This window comes from Camponotus vicinus, unplaced genomic scaffold, assembly GCF_025532165.1.
Source record: "Camponotus vicinus isolate PSW18456_S1 unplaced genomic scaffold, iyCamVici1.0 SCAF_6, whole genome shotgun sequence".
In the NCBI taxonomy this organism is placed as follows: Eukaryota; Metazoa; Arthropoda; class Insecta; order Hymenoptera; family Formicidae; genus Camponotus; species Camponotus vicinus.
In genome coordinates, this window is record NW_028141978.1 from 12552085 (window position 1) to 12571176 (window position 19092).

Consider the following 19092-nt stretch of genomic DNA (forward strand, 5'->3'; position numbering starts at 1 on the left):
AGGGCCGGATTTAGGGGGGGGGCAACAGGGGCTAAAGCCCAGGGGCCTCCACAAGAGGGGGGCCTCCACAATACAAATTTTTGGGTAAAATTTCCTATCGAATGGTATACAACACTTACAAGGTCTATGTATATTGCTTGACCTTGTTACTTCGCAATAAATTATTTAAACAACGTAAAAATTTCTATTTGATTTTGGTTCAAAAATGGTTAGGGGTCTCCACCTCTTCGTTGCCCCAGGGCCTCCACACCTTTAAATCCGACCCTGAGGATGCCTCGTTTCTGAATCGGTGTGGCATAAAAGTTCTCTTGCATTTTTTACAAGGAAAGTTGTGCAGCATATGCTGTTGCCAATTAATCTTTTCTTCCTTTACACATATGAAACTTATTTTACATATAAAATATATGATTATTTTGAATATCTCAAAAATTAAGAGGAAAAATATTTTTCATAAAATTTATAGAATTTCGAGAAGAGAAAAATTGATGATTATGAATTTTTAGATCATTTTTTTTCAGATTACATGTAAACGTTGTGCCTTGTTCTATTAAATGGAAAGAGAAATATTTTTTATAGCGAATAAATAAATAAATATATACAATTAGGCTGTTTATAAAATGGAACACTGTATATATCTGTATATACTATATAAAGTATTGTAAAGTAAAATTCCTTTAAATATCAACAACAGTAATAATTAATTTATTATTTTTTTCATTCATTAAAAATAAAGTCTTGAAGTTTAATTTACAAAGTCATCTTTGGTCGCGAAGTAAATGTATAATACACTTTTTTCTCTCTCCCCCTCTCTCTCTTTTCTAAAAGAGAATTAAATTAATAATAAATATATAAAACCGCACATTTTTGTAATAAAAGCGTGCATAAATATCACTGAAAAATAACAATCTTTTATATACATATGTATATGTATGTAATAACATAACGATGACTTTTGTTATTTCAGAGTGTGCCACACGTTGACAGATTTCCTTGGATTTTGAAGCACTGAAAACCAATGCAACCTTTCTGTTGAACCTCTCACTCCTTTTCCAAGTGCTACTTTACCAATAGATATATTAGCAGAGTTTCTGAACGAGCTGACAGAATCCTCGCTGTCACTTGCATGATCAACAATATTAGTGGACGATCCTTCTGGTAAAATCTACAATTTTTGGAAAGTATAATATAATCACAAAATATATCAAAATCAAAATATAAGTCTTCCTATTATAATCACAAAATATATTCTTATTCTACATTACTCGAAAAAGATAATCATTTGAAAATTTGCGAATTTTGTCAATTTTTAAAAAGTGTAGCCACTTATTTAGAGAGTCAAGACATTCAAGAGACCCATTCTTTGAAACGCGCCCCGAAAAATTGTCTTACAATCTTCCAAAACTGAGATGCAATCTCTTAAAAATCGACAAAATTTGCAAGTTTTAAAGCGATCTCCTAATTTTTTTGATAAGTAATTTATATGACACACGCATACATAAAATAATAAATATATTTTTCTATTTATATTTGGAATAATTGATGAAAATCTTTTATATATGATAAAAGTAATTTTTACCTTATTGCATAGCACAATAAGAAACTGGACCGTATCAAGCTGAGTGATTGGCAGATCAAACGTCAAAGTCTCGTTAAATTCAGGTTGCATAACAGCTCTCAAAAATTTAGTTTTCTTTTTTCCTATCTTTTTACCTGTTTTTCCGTTCAACATTAAGACTCTAACATATGGATCTACAATAAACATTAATTCGTTAAAAGCAATTTGCAAAACAAGTTATAATATCAATAGTAGGAGAAAATTGTCTAAATAGCATCATTTTCAAAAAAAGATTATACATATATTTCAAATATTACGAAATATTAAAGATAATAGATTTTGAATATACTATTATGAAGATGGATATTTTCTTATTTTCAATTTTTTGGAAAATTTTTACTGACACCTAAGTATAAAAAAGAAGAAATTATAAGCAAACGATGCCATTTAGACAAGAAGTTTCTTAAATCATATAATAAATTATCAAACTCTCACCCATTGCATAAAATTGAAAAAAAAACGTTTTATGAAATTTAGAAAATAAAATTATTTTTTGTAGACTTATATTTACTCAAATAAATAATATATCATTATTTAATTTTATAAATATTATAGGCTATCTAAAGCCAATTTTTTAGACGACTTTTTCTTATTAACTTACTAAATTTACTTAAATTGGACACCACTGATGTAAATTTAATGTTACGCAATTTAATAATAGTAATAGTCAGTCTCTCTGCGGTAGGCAAGTATTTTATGGCCAATAAAATATTGCCAAATTCCTAAAAAAAACAAATATATATATATGTATAATTACACATATCGTATGCATTTGGAACAGAAATGTCTTAATATATGAATTTAAGTACATATCAAAACATATATAAGAAATGCATGTGTTTTGATACGTGTATAAAATGACATGTTAAGAGGCATTTCCCGTACGTATACATTAATATATTATATAATATATTACCTGATAGGAAGGTTTCATTTTGTAATTGAATAGATGAATTTCTGGGCTATAGAAGATATTTTTCATGTCTTTTAGCGATATTTTAAGCGAAGACAATTCCGTGTGATTTGCATATCTGTCATGATCGTATGCAGTGATATCTAAAATCCATTCCTAAATCATCGAAACAAAATAATCGTCAAAAAAATGATTCAGAACAATTCGCTTTCTTATTCTCACCATAAGCTATTCTATTTGCCGCACAAGTGTTATTTGTATATCAATTATCCATTTACATATTGACATATCTTAACATATATAACATACGCGCTGTATTACATCCTTGCAAAATGTCAATTTACATGTCAAAAAAATTACGTTAACGGTTCGAAAAATATAATTTTTTCTTACGTAAACTCAAATGTATAATATATGTCGTATGATAAATTATTTACTCTGGCTTCTTGCGGTTTTACATTCGCAATAGCGAAAGTCTCCTTGTAAATTGGATTAGCGGTATGTCTGATACTCCTTGTTCTGAAACTATGCAATTTCTGTCGCTTCCTGTGACTCCATGATTGTTTCACGATGTTCAATGCTACGTAAGGTTCTAATGTGCCGTTGTACTGCTTTGGTGGAAGACCGCTCAATGCCTGTAAAACACAAAGAATGAGTTTCATTTTCTTTAAGTGATTTCATTTTGTAAAAGATATACTGAATTATTTTAATGATAAGTCGGCGCAAGATCATCAGCCTATTTTTAATATTTATTTAATATTTATTTATTGAAAATTTTCTTGTTTGTATATAAAATATGGATTGATGTTAAGGTACGCACTTCGATTCCGATAATAAGCTTCCCCGTGATAATACTGTCGCAAGGTGGTAGGTATTGCAAGCTTATTGTTAATTCGGTCGGAAACTCTTTTACCTTTTTGTCGTTCTTTTGCTTATCTATCTGAACCAAGTTCTGTAATTTTTAAAGAAAAATTAATATCAAACGCAATGTAATTTGCCCAACTCAATTATATATAATTACCAGCGTGGAAGAACATTCTGTGTTTTCGCATTTGGCATTGACAGAATTAAATGAATCCCTATGAGATCCCGCATTCTCGCTGATAGTACCTGGATAATACAATATTTGTCTTTGTTAATTTATTATAAGACAATTTCTCAATCGATGAATATTGATCAAGTTGATTAACCCTAAGATGATACTTTTGCATTTGACCTCTCGATCTTTTAGAGATATATATATAAATTATATTGAAATTATAAATTATAAATTTTAATTTAGATGAATTTTTTAAAGAAATTTTTTATTAAAGAGATATATGTATATTATAAATTAGATGTGAATTTATAATATCTATAATAATGAGAAAAAGTATTATTCATACAAAATACTGGCATTTCTTCCTTCTCTTGCTTATAATTCATGCCCCTAAAAGATGACTTAAAGACATTTCAGATATATCCTTAAGATGTTTTTTGACTTTTTTTTGTTTTATGAGAATAAACACGAAATAAAAACTAAATAAAACTTATCAAATGTAATAATCTTTCGTGCAAATAATTAAATTAAATACAATGACAAAAATTAATTATTTATTAAATTATTTTTAAATATATTATTTAAATTAATTAATTATTAAATTATTTAGAAAATTAATTATTTATTAAATTAATTATTTTGTTTAAATTTTTGTTAGAATTTCTTAATAATTTATTAAAATAATGTAAACATATTAATTTAAAAATTTATTTTTATATTATGATGTTCCAAAATAGCCTTTCTCATAATAATTATCCCCAATATATAATTAAACAAATCAATCAAATAATATTCTTTAATGATTTACAATTATTGTTCTTTTAATTTTTGATATAATATAATAGTTCATAATAAAATAATTAGTAAATAAACGGAATAACAAAGTAAATTGAACAAACATAGAATCAATTTCAAAAATCTTCTTAATATTTAAATTAAATGTTAATAAAAGTTTCATACCGTTATTATCATTTTCGTACAAACTACCCAGTCTCCAAGATCTGTAGCTAATATCACTCAATTTCAAATTTTTCTTTTCCTGATTGTTTGCTTGTAAATGAACATTCTTGTTCTCTTTACCTAGAAATAGAAAATCATTTTAAATACATTATTTTTTTCTCTTTTTATGTTTTATTATTATTATTAAATTTTATTTTTATTAGATCGCATAACAACTTAAGAAACATTCTTGCGCTTTTCTCTTGTCGCATATGAATTCCTATTTTTTCGATATATATATATTACCTATTATAGTTTTAATATTTATATAAGATATCTGAATATTTTCATTGCATATAAACGATTTTAATTAAAATATTAATTTTAATTAAAATATTAATTTAAAATATTAAGCGGTTCTTGATACGAAGGCTATGATCGCTAACCATTGTGTTTATAATTGCATAATATGTATATTAAATTTAACGTGTAAGATTTGTATTATGTGAAAAATATATTCGTGAAAATTCGAAATGATGATATAACATCATTCAGGCGTTTCCCGCATCATTATTGAAAGATTATTGTGCATTGTGTTGGCTAGTTGGCGTACCTAATTATATAACAGCAGAAGAAGCAAACTTATGGAACGTCATTTATTCATGTATATATGTCAAACAAGGTATGCAAAGGCGTCATTCGCATATATTTGTAGAATTATTATACATAACTTTGTAACGAGAGATTACTATAAAAATTATAATAAATGTCTATTCTTTAAAATTTATAAGTGTAATAATTGAAGCTGTGATCTATATTTATTGCAGAAATATCTAAAGAATCTAATCATTTATGTATGAAGCACGTATATGAAAAAGCATAATTCGTATACGTGGCTGGAAAATAAAATGTGAAATCGATACTTTGAACAGAAATCGATGTCAAGTACTTTGTACCAAGAATAACATTACGACTACGCTTGATGGCAGGAAAATTAATGATTGCTTTTATTTTTTTCAGAAATAGCGTTACTCGCAAATAATTATATATGCTTAATGCGCGAGGAAAATAAAAAGAAAATCGATGATCTTACTTTGCTTCCTGAAACATTCATAACCGATGCAACCAGGCGTGAGGAAGCAAGCGAACAGCAGCAGTGCAATCAGGATGATTCCTACTCCTATCACGATTATAATTAGCAGGCCCCATGGGCCGAAAAGGTCTTCGTACAACATTCACTGGAATGGACTGAAATTTAATTTTAAAATTTTATTTATATCAATGGCACATGCATATCAACATGTGACGGCGTATGACGAAACATAAAGGTGATTAATGGCCTGGATGAGAAGCTCTCGTATAATATACATATATTTCTTGCATTTGTTGTAATTATTTTGTAATAAAATGATTTTATAATATATCATTACTTTTTTTATTTCAATATTTTTGAAAAAGTATACGCTATATTATTGCATGAGACAGCGAAAATGTTTGACGTAGAATTAGTTTCGTAATGAAAACATCAGCTACTCACATTCAAAGATCCACGTCTTATATATTCCTTGTCGCACATCTGCCAATTGATATTTTCCGATATAAGAACGTGAAAAATAATTTGTATTAGCGTGCATACATCAGCGGAGAGAAAACACTTGTGTCACCAATAATTCGACGCTACGTCCAAACGAAAGTGAACAAAACAAACGATAACACGCAACGATAAGGCAAACCATCAAAACGTATTAGAATAGTTGTCCGTTTTTTCTTTCCGTTGAATAATTTCGATCTAAAAAAATTAAAGATGGCATAAAAATTAATAGAAAGTAATTTTAATTATTTTTTTTGATATTTAATTTTGCATTAAAATTTATTTAAACTCTAAATGTTATTTGATAAAAAAAAAATGAGATTAATTTTGCTTATAAAAAGCGTGTAATTGTAATACGTTAGTACTTTGCATTCATAGATTGCTGAACATTGTGGACTTACTGCGCAGATCAGCGTCATGAAGGTAATATGTATACGGAGGAATAATAAATTTTACACACCGAGGCAAAGTCGCGTTGTGAAGATTAAAAGTGATAATATCTACAATTACAACTAACTGTTGAACCATGTACTTAAAATAATGATAAATGTTCATCATTCCTCTTCATGTTATATATTATATATTATTTCAATCTCTTTTACACATTATGTATGCATGGATGACTGATATCGGCATTTCGACATTTATTTGAAATATTTAACGACATGATCCGCGAGATTTATCATTCGCTTTTTAGGAAATCTTACGAAGGCTTCGTCGCGCATTGCATTGTTGTGACCTTGTATGTATATACAACGTGTCTCACAACTTCCGCACAATATTTTAATAGTTTATTCTAGAGGTAAAATAGAATAAAAAATTCCAATAGGAAAATATAGAGACTATAACAGTTTTAGAGATATAATTGATCAAAATTCGATGATATATTGTGTAATTCAAACCTATAACTCTATTACACGCGTAACGATTTGTTATCTGTCGATTGATTTTTATAAAATAGATAATAAATAAATTCATTTCCATAAATACATCTCTGATAAAAACAAAAATAAACCTCGATTTTTAAATGTGTGAAAATATTAAATTTATAATTTTTTTAAATATAATAATTAGTTAACTATTTAAATTATTATTTAAGAAAAAATTACATATTTTGTTATAATTTATTAATATTATGATATTGATTGCCATAATCCACGTATACATATAAGAAACGATAAAATCAATAATAGATGACAGATCGGTAGGCGTTGGATTTGCGCGTGAGTTTTAAGTGATATAATTAGCAAATTTTAATTACTTATAATTCAAAAACTATTACGATCTTGATATTTTTTTATTAGAATTTTTGATTATTTTATTTCTAGAATATTAATTTGATTTTCTTATATCGAATAATCTGATAATTCATATAAATTATTGATTAATGATCGAGATGTCACTTGTGCGATTATGATAAATTGTTTCAAATTTAATTATCAATTACTTTTTCGCACTCGTTATAAATATCTAACAGTCTGATTTATTCTATCACATTGTAACCCAAAGAATGAATTATTTGCAGCTTGTTTTTGCACTCACAAATGCGAATTCGCGTTCGTATTCGATCCGATAACCGATTAATTGATTTAACGTTTTACTTTACTTCTTAAGCACCGCATTCTCATACGTGGTCGTTCGCGTCTCTGACGAACAAATGTATGTATGACAACGGCATCCCCCCTGCAAAGTTCTACGCTTCTGATTATCTTGCCGGTAGTTCGCGAATAGATGAGTAATGCATTGGCGGCTTCAATCAGGGGCCTATATGTACATTTTTAATACCAAGAATAATAAATTGCTATTGAATTTTTCTCATCTTTATAGCAATCCATTTATTTTAACACATGGAACTCCAAAAATGACGGAAAATTTATTAAAGAATCTTTGTTTATTTAATTCACTTCCTTTAAAGTTCAGCTAAGAGTTTTCGATATATATTTAAATGTGCAGAGAAAATTTTACAATAAAAATTACATGAAGAAAACATTCCTTTTTAACACTTTATTAAAATTGGAATATAATGATTATAGTATTTAATACTATAAAAATTGTAAAATTGATGATTAATAGAAAATATGATATTTATATTCATTAATAAAAGTAATTCACAATACACATTATAAAAATGCCAATAAAATAATTTTTCAAAATTATTAATCAAAATTAATTATTATTTAAAATTATTAATCAAAATTAATTATTATTCAAAATTATTAACATATAACTTTTACAATAAATTATTTCACAATAAATTATTTACATTAGCAATATATACAGTATTACTCCTATTCTAATTATGAATTATCTAGACAATATAGTAAGCCAATCAACCTCCTGCTTTTATGGTCTTATAAATTGATTACTTATCGCCGTTTTGGCACGTAATGTGTTGACGTGTCCTGTATACAAGAGCCTATACGTTAACTTCCAAGGTAGAAATTAGAAGTTGGCCATATCGCAAGACCGAAAATGAATAGGTAGATGTCGCCTGCGACATTTTTAAGATAAAATTCGTATAATTGGTATAATTAAAATAATTACATTCACTCATACATCGTTGTATTTACTTTAAAAATCGTTATAATTTCTGTTATATCGAAATATGTATATTACTAAAAAAATTATGCATATTATTTTTTAAAACAAATGATTTTTGTAAGCAATTTGTTGCAAGCTTTTGTAAGTATCGTTATACTAATTTTAGACTTCACTATAGATTTCAATTTGACCCAATTAATTTGATATATATATTTGTTATATTGTGTGTATAATTTATTTCTTTTAGTTTTTAAAAAATAAAAAAGGATCATGCACTTATGGCGGGTTATCCTGCATATATATTTTTGTATTTACACGCACATATATATATATATATATATATATATATATATATATGTATATACAGGGTGTCCGATTCCTGAGTGACCAAACGAAAAGTAGTGGTAGATTGGATCAAATTGAGAAGAAAAGTTCTCTACTATTTTGCAAAATTCGCAATAATTATTAAGAAATAAGCAAAAATGTTTCGGCGCATGAGAAGCGGTAGATCGCTCGCAGTGTCCGATTAATGAGTGATCAAACGAAAAGTGGTGGTAGATTGGGTCAAACTGGAAAGACAAGTCCTCTACCATTTTGCAAAATTCGCAATAATTATTAAGTTATAGGCAAAAATGTCTTAGCGCATGAGAAGCGATCTGTCTACCGCTTCTTATACTCTGAGACATTTTTGCCTATAACTTAATAATTATTGCGAATTTTGCAATATGGTAGAGAACTTTTCTTTTCAGTTTGACTCAATCTATCACCACTTTTCGTTTGATCACTTAATAATCACACACTACAAGCGGTTTACCGCTTCTCATGTACCGAGACATTTTTGCTTATTTTTTAATAATTATTGCGAATTTTGCAAAATGGTAGAGGACTTTTCTTCTCAATTTGACCCAATCTACTACTACTTTTCGTTTGGTCACTCAGGAATCGGACACCCTGTATATATGTACGTATATACGTGTATAAGTAGTGTATGCGGAAACTATGTGTTATCATTGATAACACACAAGCAAGTGCGTACATAATGTGCACATATTCTATAGTAAAACGTAATTGTTGATAAATATACATAGGTGAAGACCATATAAGAAACATCAAGTGACTGTTTAATTTTTTTTAACCAATATATAATCGAAATTTTTTCAAAAAAATGTTAAAAATATGAAAATATTTAAAAATTTCTTATTAATTGCTTTTTAATTTTTAATTATATTAAGTATTTAAGCTTCATATTAAAATTCTGTAAAAATAAGATTCACCTGGTCATAAAAAAATATGGCTTTCTTGTTCATTTGGCTTATTGAAATTTAATTCGTAAAATCTTTTTTTCCAATTATAATTCGAACATTATTGATATCTCAAGATTTTCTTATGTATTCCAAAATTTAATAAGTTAAAGTATTTTAATTCTCAATGTTAATTAAGTGTAGTTACACATATATATGTTCCTCAGATCTTTCACTCCTCTTTTTCGAAACATATCTCTTGTACGTAGAAAATAAGGAAAAGAAGTAGAATTTAGTGTACGCAGATGGAGTAAAAGAGAAATTTCTCAAAATTTTTGAAGAAAAGAGAAATAATTCTTAAAGTGGAATAATCAAAAGTATACAGAAAAAAGGACATTCTTGTTTTGAAAATATATTTAGTTTTAATATGGAAATCTTGAAATGAGATTATATTGCGTTAATTAAGGAAAAATATAATTGCTTGAATAATTGCTTACTTGAATGAAGCCATTTTATATAGTTCAAGAAAAATATATTCTTGATGATTTAAGATTTAATTTTCTTGAATGGAAAAGAAACAGTGTTAGATAGAAAATAATATTTTTAAATTAAAGATTATAATTTTCTTAAAGTAGAATTAAATAATTATATATTCGTGAGGTAACAATTACAATATTAAAATAAGACTATAATATTGTTGAAATTTAAAATTATTAAATTCTTCTAGGAAGGTTATAAATTGTTGTGTATATACGAAACAATGAACGCGTTAGTTTAAGTATATAAGTTTTGATTTGACACTTATTTTCTTTCTGTGTAATGACCTTTAAAAAAGGGAGTGAAAGAAAGAAGGAAAGAAAGAAGAACAATAGCTCGGAATAAAGATAGAGGAAGTCGATCATTTCAAATATTTAAATTATTCGTTACAAAAAAATGGTACACATACATAACAGATAGACATATTAATAAAAAATGGTTAAAAAGTGTGTATTATTTATATGCGTTATGAAACAATTATTGGATACAAAACAAAGAAAATTTGCTGTAAACTTTAAAAGAAAGATGTGAATGTGTTTGATTATTTAGTAAAAAATATCTTAATGAAGCAGAAATTTGAGGAAATTTGGAAAGATTATAATAGTAGAAGAGTGCTAAGATAAATATATAAAATAATCGCTTAGGATTAGATTGAAACAAGCCAGGATATATCAGAGAAGAAACAAAAATATAGTTTTTGAGAATAGAAACAGGCAAAAAACCAATTAGATTTGAGGAAAAAATTAAAGAAAAATTAAGTAATAATATATTAAAGAAATGCGTTTTAGGAAAATAGCGAAAGGTAGGGAAAACAAATGGGAGGTAGATAAAGAAATATATCTTTGTAGGAATGGAATATCTAGGACAGAAGTTAAAAGATTAAGAAAGAGAGAGAGAGAGAGAGAGAAAGAGAGAAAGAGAGAGAAGGAGGAGTTGGTATATAAATTATCTGAAAGAGATATAAAGATTCCAAAACAGATACAACATAATAAGATTCAGAATTCCAGATATGATACAAGATAAGAGTCATATACGATGGAAATTTCGGAATACTTAAGAAAACGAGGTCAGAGAGATTTTTAAAAATTATTACGGGATTTAGATGTGAAAACGAAGAACTTTGTAATAAATTTTAGCACACATAGAGAGAGAATATGCAATAAGATATATCAGAGTGAAGTCGAGACTTTAGAGCATTTAGCAACAAATTTATCGAAAAGATAAGAAATAATATAAGAATTAATTATTTGAAGAGAAGGGGGAAAAAGTAGAATGAAGAAAGCGCAAAGAAAGAAAATAAGATCAAAGAAAATTTAAGAAAATAAGCTTAGGAAGGAAATAAAAAATTTATTATTAAATAAAAATTATTTAGGCTAAGCGCGCGACACTGTTATATTTAATTTATATTTTATATGTACGTCATTATTATACTGTATAAATTGTAAAGTTTATATAAAAGAGCTCTTTCAAATTCGAAAAGCAAGAAATAAATAAATACCTATCTATCTTGAATAGTGAATTTCCTTTTCAGTAGTGAATTTCCTTTTCATTACGTTATGTCGAGCCGAGTAAATGTATATAATTTGGCTTGTGCATTTTTCAATAGTGACTCTTCAACATGTGCAACTCGCATGCCATATAGCAGAATGACGTTCTTGATTTGTTGATTGCCGATAGATCAGTGACACGAGGCCATCCTGCGACATAATGACCGCATCAATCCTATTCAAATAAAACATATAGCAATTTGTATGTAAATGCGCGACAGAGAGAAAAAGGAAAGAGAGAGTTTACCGAGAGTCGATATCGGCATTTGAATGACCTCGATCTCCGATCCGTTGCTTCTCCTTTCACTTTAAAAGTGCTACTCCTTCTCGCATTGGTTTGGCACCAAAGACATATTCACATTTCGTAACAATATTTCAGTTTATCCTAGAACGTTGATCGGTGAACTATCTCCCATCGGCTCGCCAGGTTTCACTTTCCATCCAAGTCCAAGAAGTCCCGTCTATTTTCGTTGTGTGACAACCTTTTCTTCACTGTATAATTAATCCAGCTAGTTTATTAACTCAATTATTCAACAATATTAATTAAGTTAAAAGCCATCTCCCGAATACATGTTTAATATTCATCGTATTAGTGCATTATATGAAAAATCAACAAGCAACAATTTGAGAAAAGAACGTCTACACTTTCTCGGGAAAATTGAACGTTGCACGCGATTACCCGCCACAAATCTCGCTTTTAGATTTTACTTTCGTGCAATTTTAACCGGAACATTTAGTTACGTGGAACAGTTGGTGGATTGAACACAGTTTAATATAAAATATATATAAGATACGCGAGTGCACATGTGAATAAAATAATAATGATAATTTGCAGTTTAAATTTGGCAAAAACATAAATTTGTGATGACAAACAATACTCTTGTAACAATACTTTTAGTGTGTCGTAAAATTCGTGCAAATAGATTGTGTAAAATTTCTGATTTAATGTCTGAAAATAATAATTTAGTTTGTTTGTGAATTTTATTTAAAGAGATGTAATATATCGATCCACGAAATTGTTATGCAACTTTTTGAGAAATGTTTCATTTTTGCTCTTTTTATAATAATTATTTAATAATAAAAGTTAACACGATCGAGAGCAATGTTATCCTATACAATTAACAGTTTATGTTTGGAAAATTAATTTTTGCTTATGTTCGATTGCAGAGTATCCACGAAAGCTAAGTCATGCATTGATTGAACACATAAGCGATACATGCAGGAATTTCCCTTTCAAAACAATGACAATGATAGTGAAAACTTCAGTCATACGGATATTGCTTTTGATTATTTTCTATGAAAGTAAATGTAATTCATTTGATTCATATGCAACATTCATCATTCAAATCAAAATAAGAATAAGAATTATGGAAAAAAACAATTTTCTTATAGCTGAAAACTAAGCAATTATTAAGATACAATTATATTAATCAATTAATATTAATTTCATTAATTTTCACAGAGCGTTTCGCTTATATTTGTTTATAATTTGTTTATAACAATTGTTAAAAATACACGACAATATATAAAAAAATTTACAGATGCAACAAGTTTGATTATACCAGAAGAACTACCAACAATACTTTCTCTAATTTACTCGAATATCCCACCAATTAAAAAAGGTCTGCATACAAATATATATTAGATAAATATCTATTAGAAATATACTACGGAATTAAATTGTTATAAATTTTTTTATCTTGCATGATTTAAGCTTTGTTAACGTTACATATATTTTATACATAAATTAAAATTGTTATACATTTTATTACTGAAGATAATCTTGAATCATTACTTTTATGTAACTCGCGACATATTTTGTTTTTAGTATTAAATATTAAATATTATTTTCATAAAATCTACTAAAGATTCTCGTTTAATTTCATATCGTTTAATCGTTATAATCATTTAATTTCACAAAATATATAGTGTGTACACATCTGTTATTTGCTTCTCGAAAGCACTTATTTATTCATTTATGCCTCTTCATTATATTAAAAAATTAAATTTTACAGGAACCGATTCCAGATTTGGTATAGGTTTTCGATTAGGTGAACATGCGGATTTTCAGATTCTCATTGAAATGGGTCCACAAACTGAGACAGATCAGATAGGTGCATCTAACGATGCTAAAAAACGACGAGATGTAAGAATTTAATATTTAATATACATAATGTTTTTATTATTTAATTACATAATTTTTAAATCCATATCATATAATTCATAAATTTAATTCAACAAACTTTTTTGTAAATAGGTAATGTTTGATGCCGCGATGAGAGGAGAGCTAGGATCATTCGCACAACAAGTAGCCAAATATCAAATAAAACAAAGACTCGAAAAAGAAAAAGAAAAAGTTAAAACAATAGAGAACAAATTTGAAAAGATACAAACGGAAAATAAGCAGGATGATAAAGATGTAAAAAACAGCTATTATGCTAATTTTTTAATTATAGATAAATCTTTACACAAAAAAAGTCATATTAATATATTTAATATAGTATATTTAATCATATCATATAAAATTATTTAATTCAATAATTCATTACATAATTATTCACAGAAATTTCATTTAAGCAAATTTGTTTCTATAAACACAACCGTCATAGAAAGTTTCTTTATTTAAAAATAACATTTCAATTTTTTAGACTGCTTCCAATAATTGGTTGACGAAATGGAGGAAAGAGATGTCACAATCATCAAAAGATAATATGCCATTAAATTCAGATGAAAATAAAGATGCAAAAATTCAACAAAGAATAGGGAAACCAATTAAATCTGATATTCAAACAGATAAATTGGAAGAACTAACAAAATTATATAAGTCACAAAATATGGATAACAAGGAAATTTTATCATAAATATGATATTAATACAAATCAATTTGACATCATTAGATATCAAAATGACGTGCGCTTGCAATTTGGATACATTTGAACTCATTTTCACTGCACGATCGATTTATTGTATAGTAGTTATATGCATGTACATTGTGATGATTATTAGGTGATATTGATTATTAATAATAAATCCTTAGATAGCAATGTATATTGCTCATTTAACGTCAATAGTTAGTCATTTTAGACCTTCGACATCATATGTGACCAATATAAAACATCATGTGTTTGATTAATTAGTGACTTCGTTATTTATCCTAATTATTATCTTTATAAATATCATTTTAATGATCATGTACTTATAACATCAAACTTTTTACGAATTAATAATAAATTAGTTAACTGATTATTCAGTGATGTATATGTATTATACGTACTAATAGAGATATCAGTGACCAAATAATAACGTTAACTATAATTTAAAAATTACTATATAAAATAATATTATTGCTGCATATTTTACTATAGTTAAATTTTTATCGCTTTTTACACAAAAGTAATAATAATAAATTTAAATTTAATTTTTATATTTTATTCTCTTTTTTGAGAGAGAGAGAGAGGACCCGGACAAGGACATTATCATTAATCACTTACTTTCACCAATTTTTTTAGTTAATGACAGTGAGATTAGAATCTTATTAATCGATGCCAATTTTAATCATAAAAGAAAAAAAAGATGACTTAGATGAATGTCTTTTATGATTTTTAAAATAGATGTTTAACTTAAAAAATGATGTTTTTAAACGTCCATTATTAACTGCTGACATTATAGATTATAAATGATTAAAAGTAGACATATATTATCTTCTCACTTTGATACTTCCCAGTGAGAAATAATAAGTTGAATAGACGTCTAAGACGTTTAATAGATGTCCAATAGACGTTTATTAGACATCTTAGACGTCTAACAAACGTCTATCCGACTTGTCATTTCTCACTGGGTTGAGAAAAGTCCGCTTCGAAAACAAAATTGATTTGTTTTGGCTCTTTTCGGTTATGAAATAAATGAGGTAAAAAGTTTTCAAATAAACATTTTGCAATATACATTATGCATAATATACAATATATGTGTGTTATGTGTAGTATGTACACATATATATGTACATTGTTGGCTGATTTGGCTATGAATACTGTATATGTGTACGTAATACATTAATATGTTATTAATTCAATTAATATAAATGTAATAAATACACAGTAATAAAAAAGTTTACAGTTTAGTTTCTTTGTAAAAAATTTCCAAAAAAGATTTAAAAAAAACGTTTTAACTAGAATATTCCTTAAAAAATGAGGCTTATGGGTAACTTCATAATTATAAATCTTATTTCTTTTTCGAAAAACTCTACATATATACATATATGTGTGTGTCTGTGTGTGTATATGCATACATGCAAAAATTTTATTTATACAAAACAGTTTCAGAATCGCAAATTTTGTTAAATTTAAAACTTACTTTTTCTTTACAAAAACTTGATTTTGAAAATAGCAAAATACAAAGATTTTCGATTTTTTATATTATGTATTATATTTAACAATATTAAATTGGTTTTAATATATTATAAATAATAATTATAAATGTTATAATACATTAATATATTATTAAATACTAATATATTATATTATTAATATAATTATAGTAATTATTAAATAATCATTATATTTCTCTTATACATTTATTAAGTAACTTTTAATTAAAATTCTATTATACATATATTATAAAATACAATTAAGGTTTATTGCAAGTTGCGTGTAATGAAATTTTTATAGTAATAATCTTCTTTTTAATTTTCATTACAATAGACATCTTTTTAAACAAAAAAATAGTACGATATTGTCCCAACCAAAAGCAGTTTTTGTAATATATCTTGTATATGTATTTGTATACAAATATATTTTATGATTAGTAATTAAATTTAGCTGAATTAATTACAAAATATAGATCAACGAAATAATATTTTAGATACATTTAAAAAATTTACATAATAGTGCAATCTTGTTGAGAGTCCACTCCAGATGGTAACGGCAGAATAGGATTTCCTTCAGAGTCAAATTGGAAAAGTGAACATTGTTCACCAACAAGATCTTCTGGTGCTTGACCATAATTTTGCATTTCTGTCATAAGCTTTAATATCGATTCAAACCGATGTTTTTTAATATCTTCTGTATCATCTTTGTTTTCCTCTTCCAATTCAATGCATACCTTATACAAAATATAAATTTGTTAATAACAGAAAGATTTATTGTTTTATTATTAATATACCTTTTTCATCAATTCTGATTGTTTTGTATATCTTTCTAGATCAGAAGAATTTATAGTTGTTTTGTGTTCTTCTAGCCATGCTGGATATTTATCTGATAATTCTTTCAATGATGGATAAAGAATTTCTTTTGACAAGAGATGTTCCATCATTCCTTGCATAAATGGTAATATATCACCAGTGTCGCTATCGAGAGATGTCCGTCCTAGCATAGCCGCTAAATCATCATTCTAAAAAGTATTTTATCTTCTTTAATTACAATTCTCTTAAAAAGATGAACTGAAAATAATATTATAATATTATAATATTACGAATTAATAAATACATATACATTTTTCATTATTATTATTATTATTACCTATTATTATTACTATTATTAATATCATTACTACTACATGCAAAATAAAAATGTAGATAAAAATAATAGTTGCAAATAATATATAAATGGTATCATTATTATTATTTTCTAGAATTAATGCAATCTCAATAAACATTTTCCATATTAATAAATAAAGCATTATTATGTTATAAGAATCAAAATACCTGTAAATTTTCAGAATTTGTAGTCAAATCCTTTAAAACTTGTGAAATAGTGGATTGAAAATCTGTACTAACATTGTCCTTTTCATCTGTTGCATTATTAGTTGATGCTTCTCCAAGCTTTTGCAAAGCAGCTCCTAATTCGTTACCGCCTAATAATATATTTTAATAGTAGTATATTTATTTTTTGTATATTTTATTAAACTCACCATTTTGTAATAAGGTTTGCAAATTTTTCTCAAATTGATCAGCTGTTTGTTTAAGAAAATCTTCCGTCCATTTCTCTGCAAATTCAGTTTCAGGTGTTTCACTTTGCTTATCAATTTGCTTCTGCAAATCCGATGTATTTGGATCCACTACGTTGTCTTTTTCAATATTTGACTCTTTGCCAAAATCTTGTAAAGCACCTAAGAAACGACAAAATTTAAATCTTAAAATATGCAATTAATATATTGGCCAAATCAAAATTTAATAGTTTATATGATTATAACTATATATGTTATATTCTTAATATGAAGAATATTTAAAAAAATCTAAATCATATATATATATATATATATGAAACAATTTCTTATATAACTATGAATCATTATTTATTGACAGAAACCAATCTATGCATGTATGTGCGTAAAAGTTAGTTGATTTTTTTTTTCTAAACGGAATATGATTCTACTTACTATCCAACAAGCTATTTAATTCTTGATCTTCCTCCTCACTTTTCGATTGTTTGGTATTGTCAGTCATTTTTGTATTATTATAAATATAACATTTAGACCTGTTTAAACCCCAACTTCAATTGTCTTATGGGTCAGTAAAAGCAGAGAGGTGACGAGCAAACTCCAAATTGATATTGGAGACCTCGTGCGGTGACGATGCGAAATTCTGAACTCAGGATTACCAATATTGAGAAATAAATTCTCAGATCTGACAATAAGATAAATGTGTATATACAGGGTGTCCCAGACCACCCATACACCCCTTTTAAAATGAAAATAAATGGGTGCATCCAGAAACACAACCGCTCACTGAGCGGCTAAGTAGCAATTGAATGTGATTGGTTTCTATCTTTGAATTCACCAATCACATTCGAGTGCTACTTAGCCGCTCAGTGAGCGGTTGTGCTTCTGGATGCACCCAATGGCTTTTATCAAAAATCGGGAACAATTTTTAAGTAAATCGGGTACGCTCTATAAAATGGTGATATTTTCAACTTTTGATTCCGACCGGAAATACGCCATCCGGATCGGAAGTTGAATTTTTTTAGGGGAACATGGTACTTTTTATTACAGATTCGAATTGTACGTGAAAAAATAAGAAACTTTTGTATCAAACGTTTTTTCTAAAAGTGCTTCTGTCAATCTTAAAATTGACCTTGAAGGTAACTGTGATGAAATAATGAAGATCAATTTTAAGATTGACAGAGGCACTTTCTAA

At 26.9% G+C, this 19092-nt stretch overlaps 3 protein-coding genes and 2 long non-coding RNA genes across 23 annotated transcripts; 2 read left to right on the plus strand and 3 right to left on the minus strand.

The window, feature by feature from the left end:
• Positions 1–679: 679 nt before the first annotated feature.
• On the minus strand, positions 680–7772 carry Syt20 (synaptotagmin 20). 11 transcript variants are annotated; one of them, XM_083101599.1, is made up of 12 exons: positions 7640–7772; positions 6499–6597; positions 6044–6295; positions 5600–5754; positions 4528–4647; positions 3550–3638; positions 3349–3480; positions 2966–3163; positions 2532–2684; positions 2217–2337; positions 1577–1749; positions 680–1162 (listed from the first exon to the last, which is right to left on the minus strand). In XM_083101599.1, the coding sequence occupies exons 4-12, from the start codon at positions 5739–5741 to the stop codon at positions 956–958; spliced, it is 1335 nt and encodes a 444-aa protein (XP_082957725.1). In that variant the 5' UTR covers positions 5742–5754; positions 6044–6295; positions 6499–6597; positions 7640–7772; the 3' UTR covers positions 680–955. The 11 variants fall into 11 exon arrangements, with proteins under 11 accessions (XP_082957725.1, XP_082957724.1, XP_082957722.1 ...); XM_083101598.1 differs by having other exon boundaries at positions 7545–7763; XM_083101596.1 differs by having other exon boundaries at positions 6499–6893; positions 7545–7763.
• LOC145972741 (uncharacterized) lies at positions 4876–5932 on the plus strand. 2 transcript variants are annotated; one of them, XR_014439273.1, is made up of 3 exons: positions 4876–5188; positions 5334–5451; positions 5527–5932. It is a non-coding gene; the product is annotated as an uncharacterized LOC145972741 (long non-coding RNA). The 2 variants fall into 2 exon arrangements; XR_014439272.1 differs by having other exon boundaries at positions 5334–5932.
• On the plus strand, positions 6467–15007 carry Snsl (snustorr snarlik). 7 transcript variants are annotated; one of them, XM_083101615.1, is made up of 6 exons: positions 6467–6520; positions 13131–13271; positions 13505–13585; positions 13979–14109; positions 14221–14382; positions 14612–15007. In XM_083101615.1, the coding sequence occupies exons 2-6, from the start codon at positions 13205–13207 to the stop codon at positions 14822–14824; spliced, it is 654 nt and encodes a 217-aa protein (XP_082957741.1). In that variant the 5' UTR covers positions 6467–6520; positions 13131–13204; the 3' UTR covers positions 14825–15007. The 7 variants fall into 7 exon arrangements, with proteins under 7 accessions (XP_082957741.1, XP_082957739.1, XP_082957740.1 ...); XM_083101613.1 differs by lacking the exon at positions 6467–6520 and adding an exon at positions 12301–12435; XM_083101614.1 differs by lacking the exon at positions 6467–6520 and adding an exon at positions 12303–12390.
• On the minus strand, positions 8370–13017 carry LOC145972740 (uncharacterized). Its single transcript, XR_014439271.1, has 3 exons — positions 12211–13017; positions 11915–12138; positions 8370–8588 (listed from the first exon to the last, which is right to left on the minus strand). It is a non-coding gene; the product is annotated as an uncharacterized LOC145972740 (long non-coding RNA).
• An 871-nt stretch (positions 15008–15878) lies between the features above and the next one.
• Positions 15879–18521, minus strand: Pex19 (peroxisomal biogenesis factor 19). Of its 2 annotated transcripts, none has more exons than XM_083101610.1 (5): positions 18336–18521; positions 17868–18065; positions 17662–17795; positions 17121–17348; positions 15879–17060 (listed from the first exon to the last, which is right to left on the minus strand). In XM_083101610.1, exons 1-5 carry the CDS (start codon positions 18400–18402, stop codon positions 16836–16838), a joined length of 852 nt encoding a protein of 283 aa, XP_082957736.1. In that variant the 5' UTR covers positions 18403–18521; the 3' UTR covers positions 15879–16835. The 2 variants fall into 2 exon arrangements, with proteins under 2 accessions (XP_082957736.1, XP_082957735.1); XM_083101609.1 differs by having other exon boundaries at positions 17662–17810; positions 18336–18519.
• Positions 18522–19092: the final 571 nt, after the last annotated feature.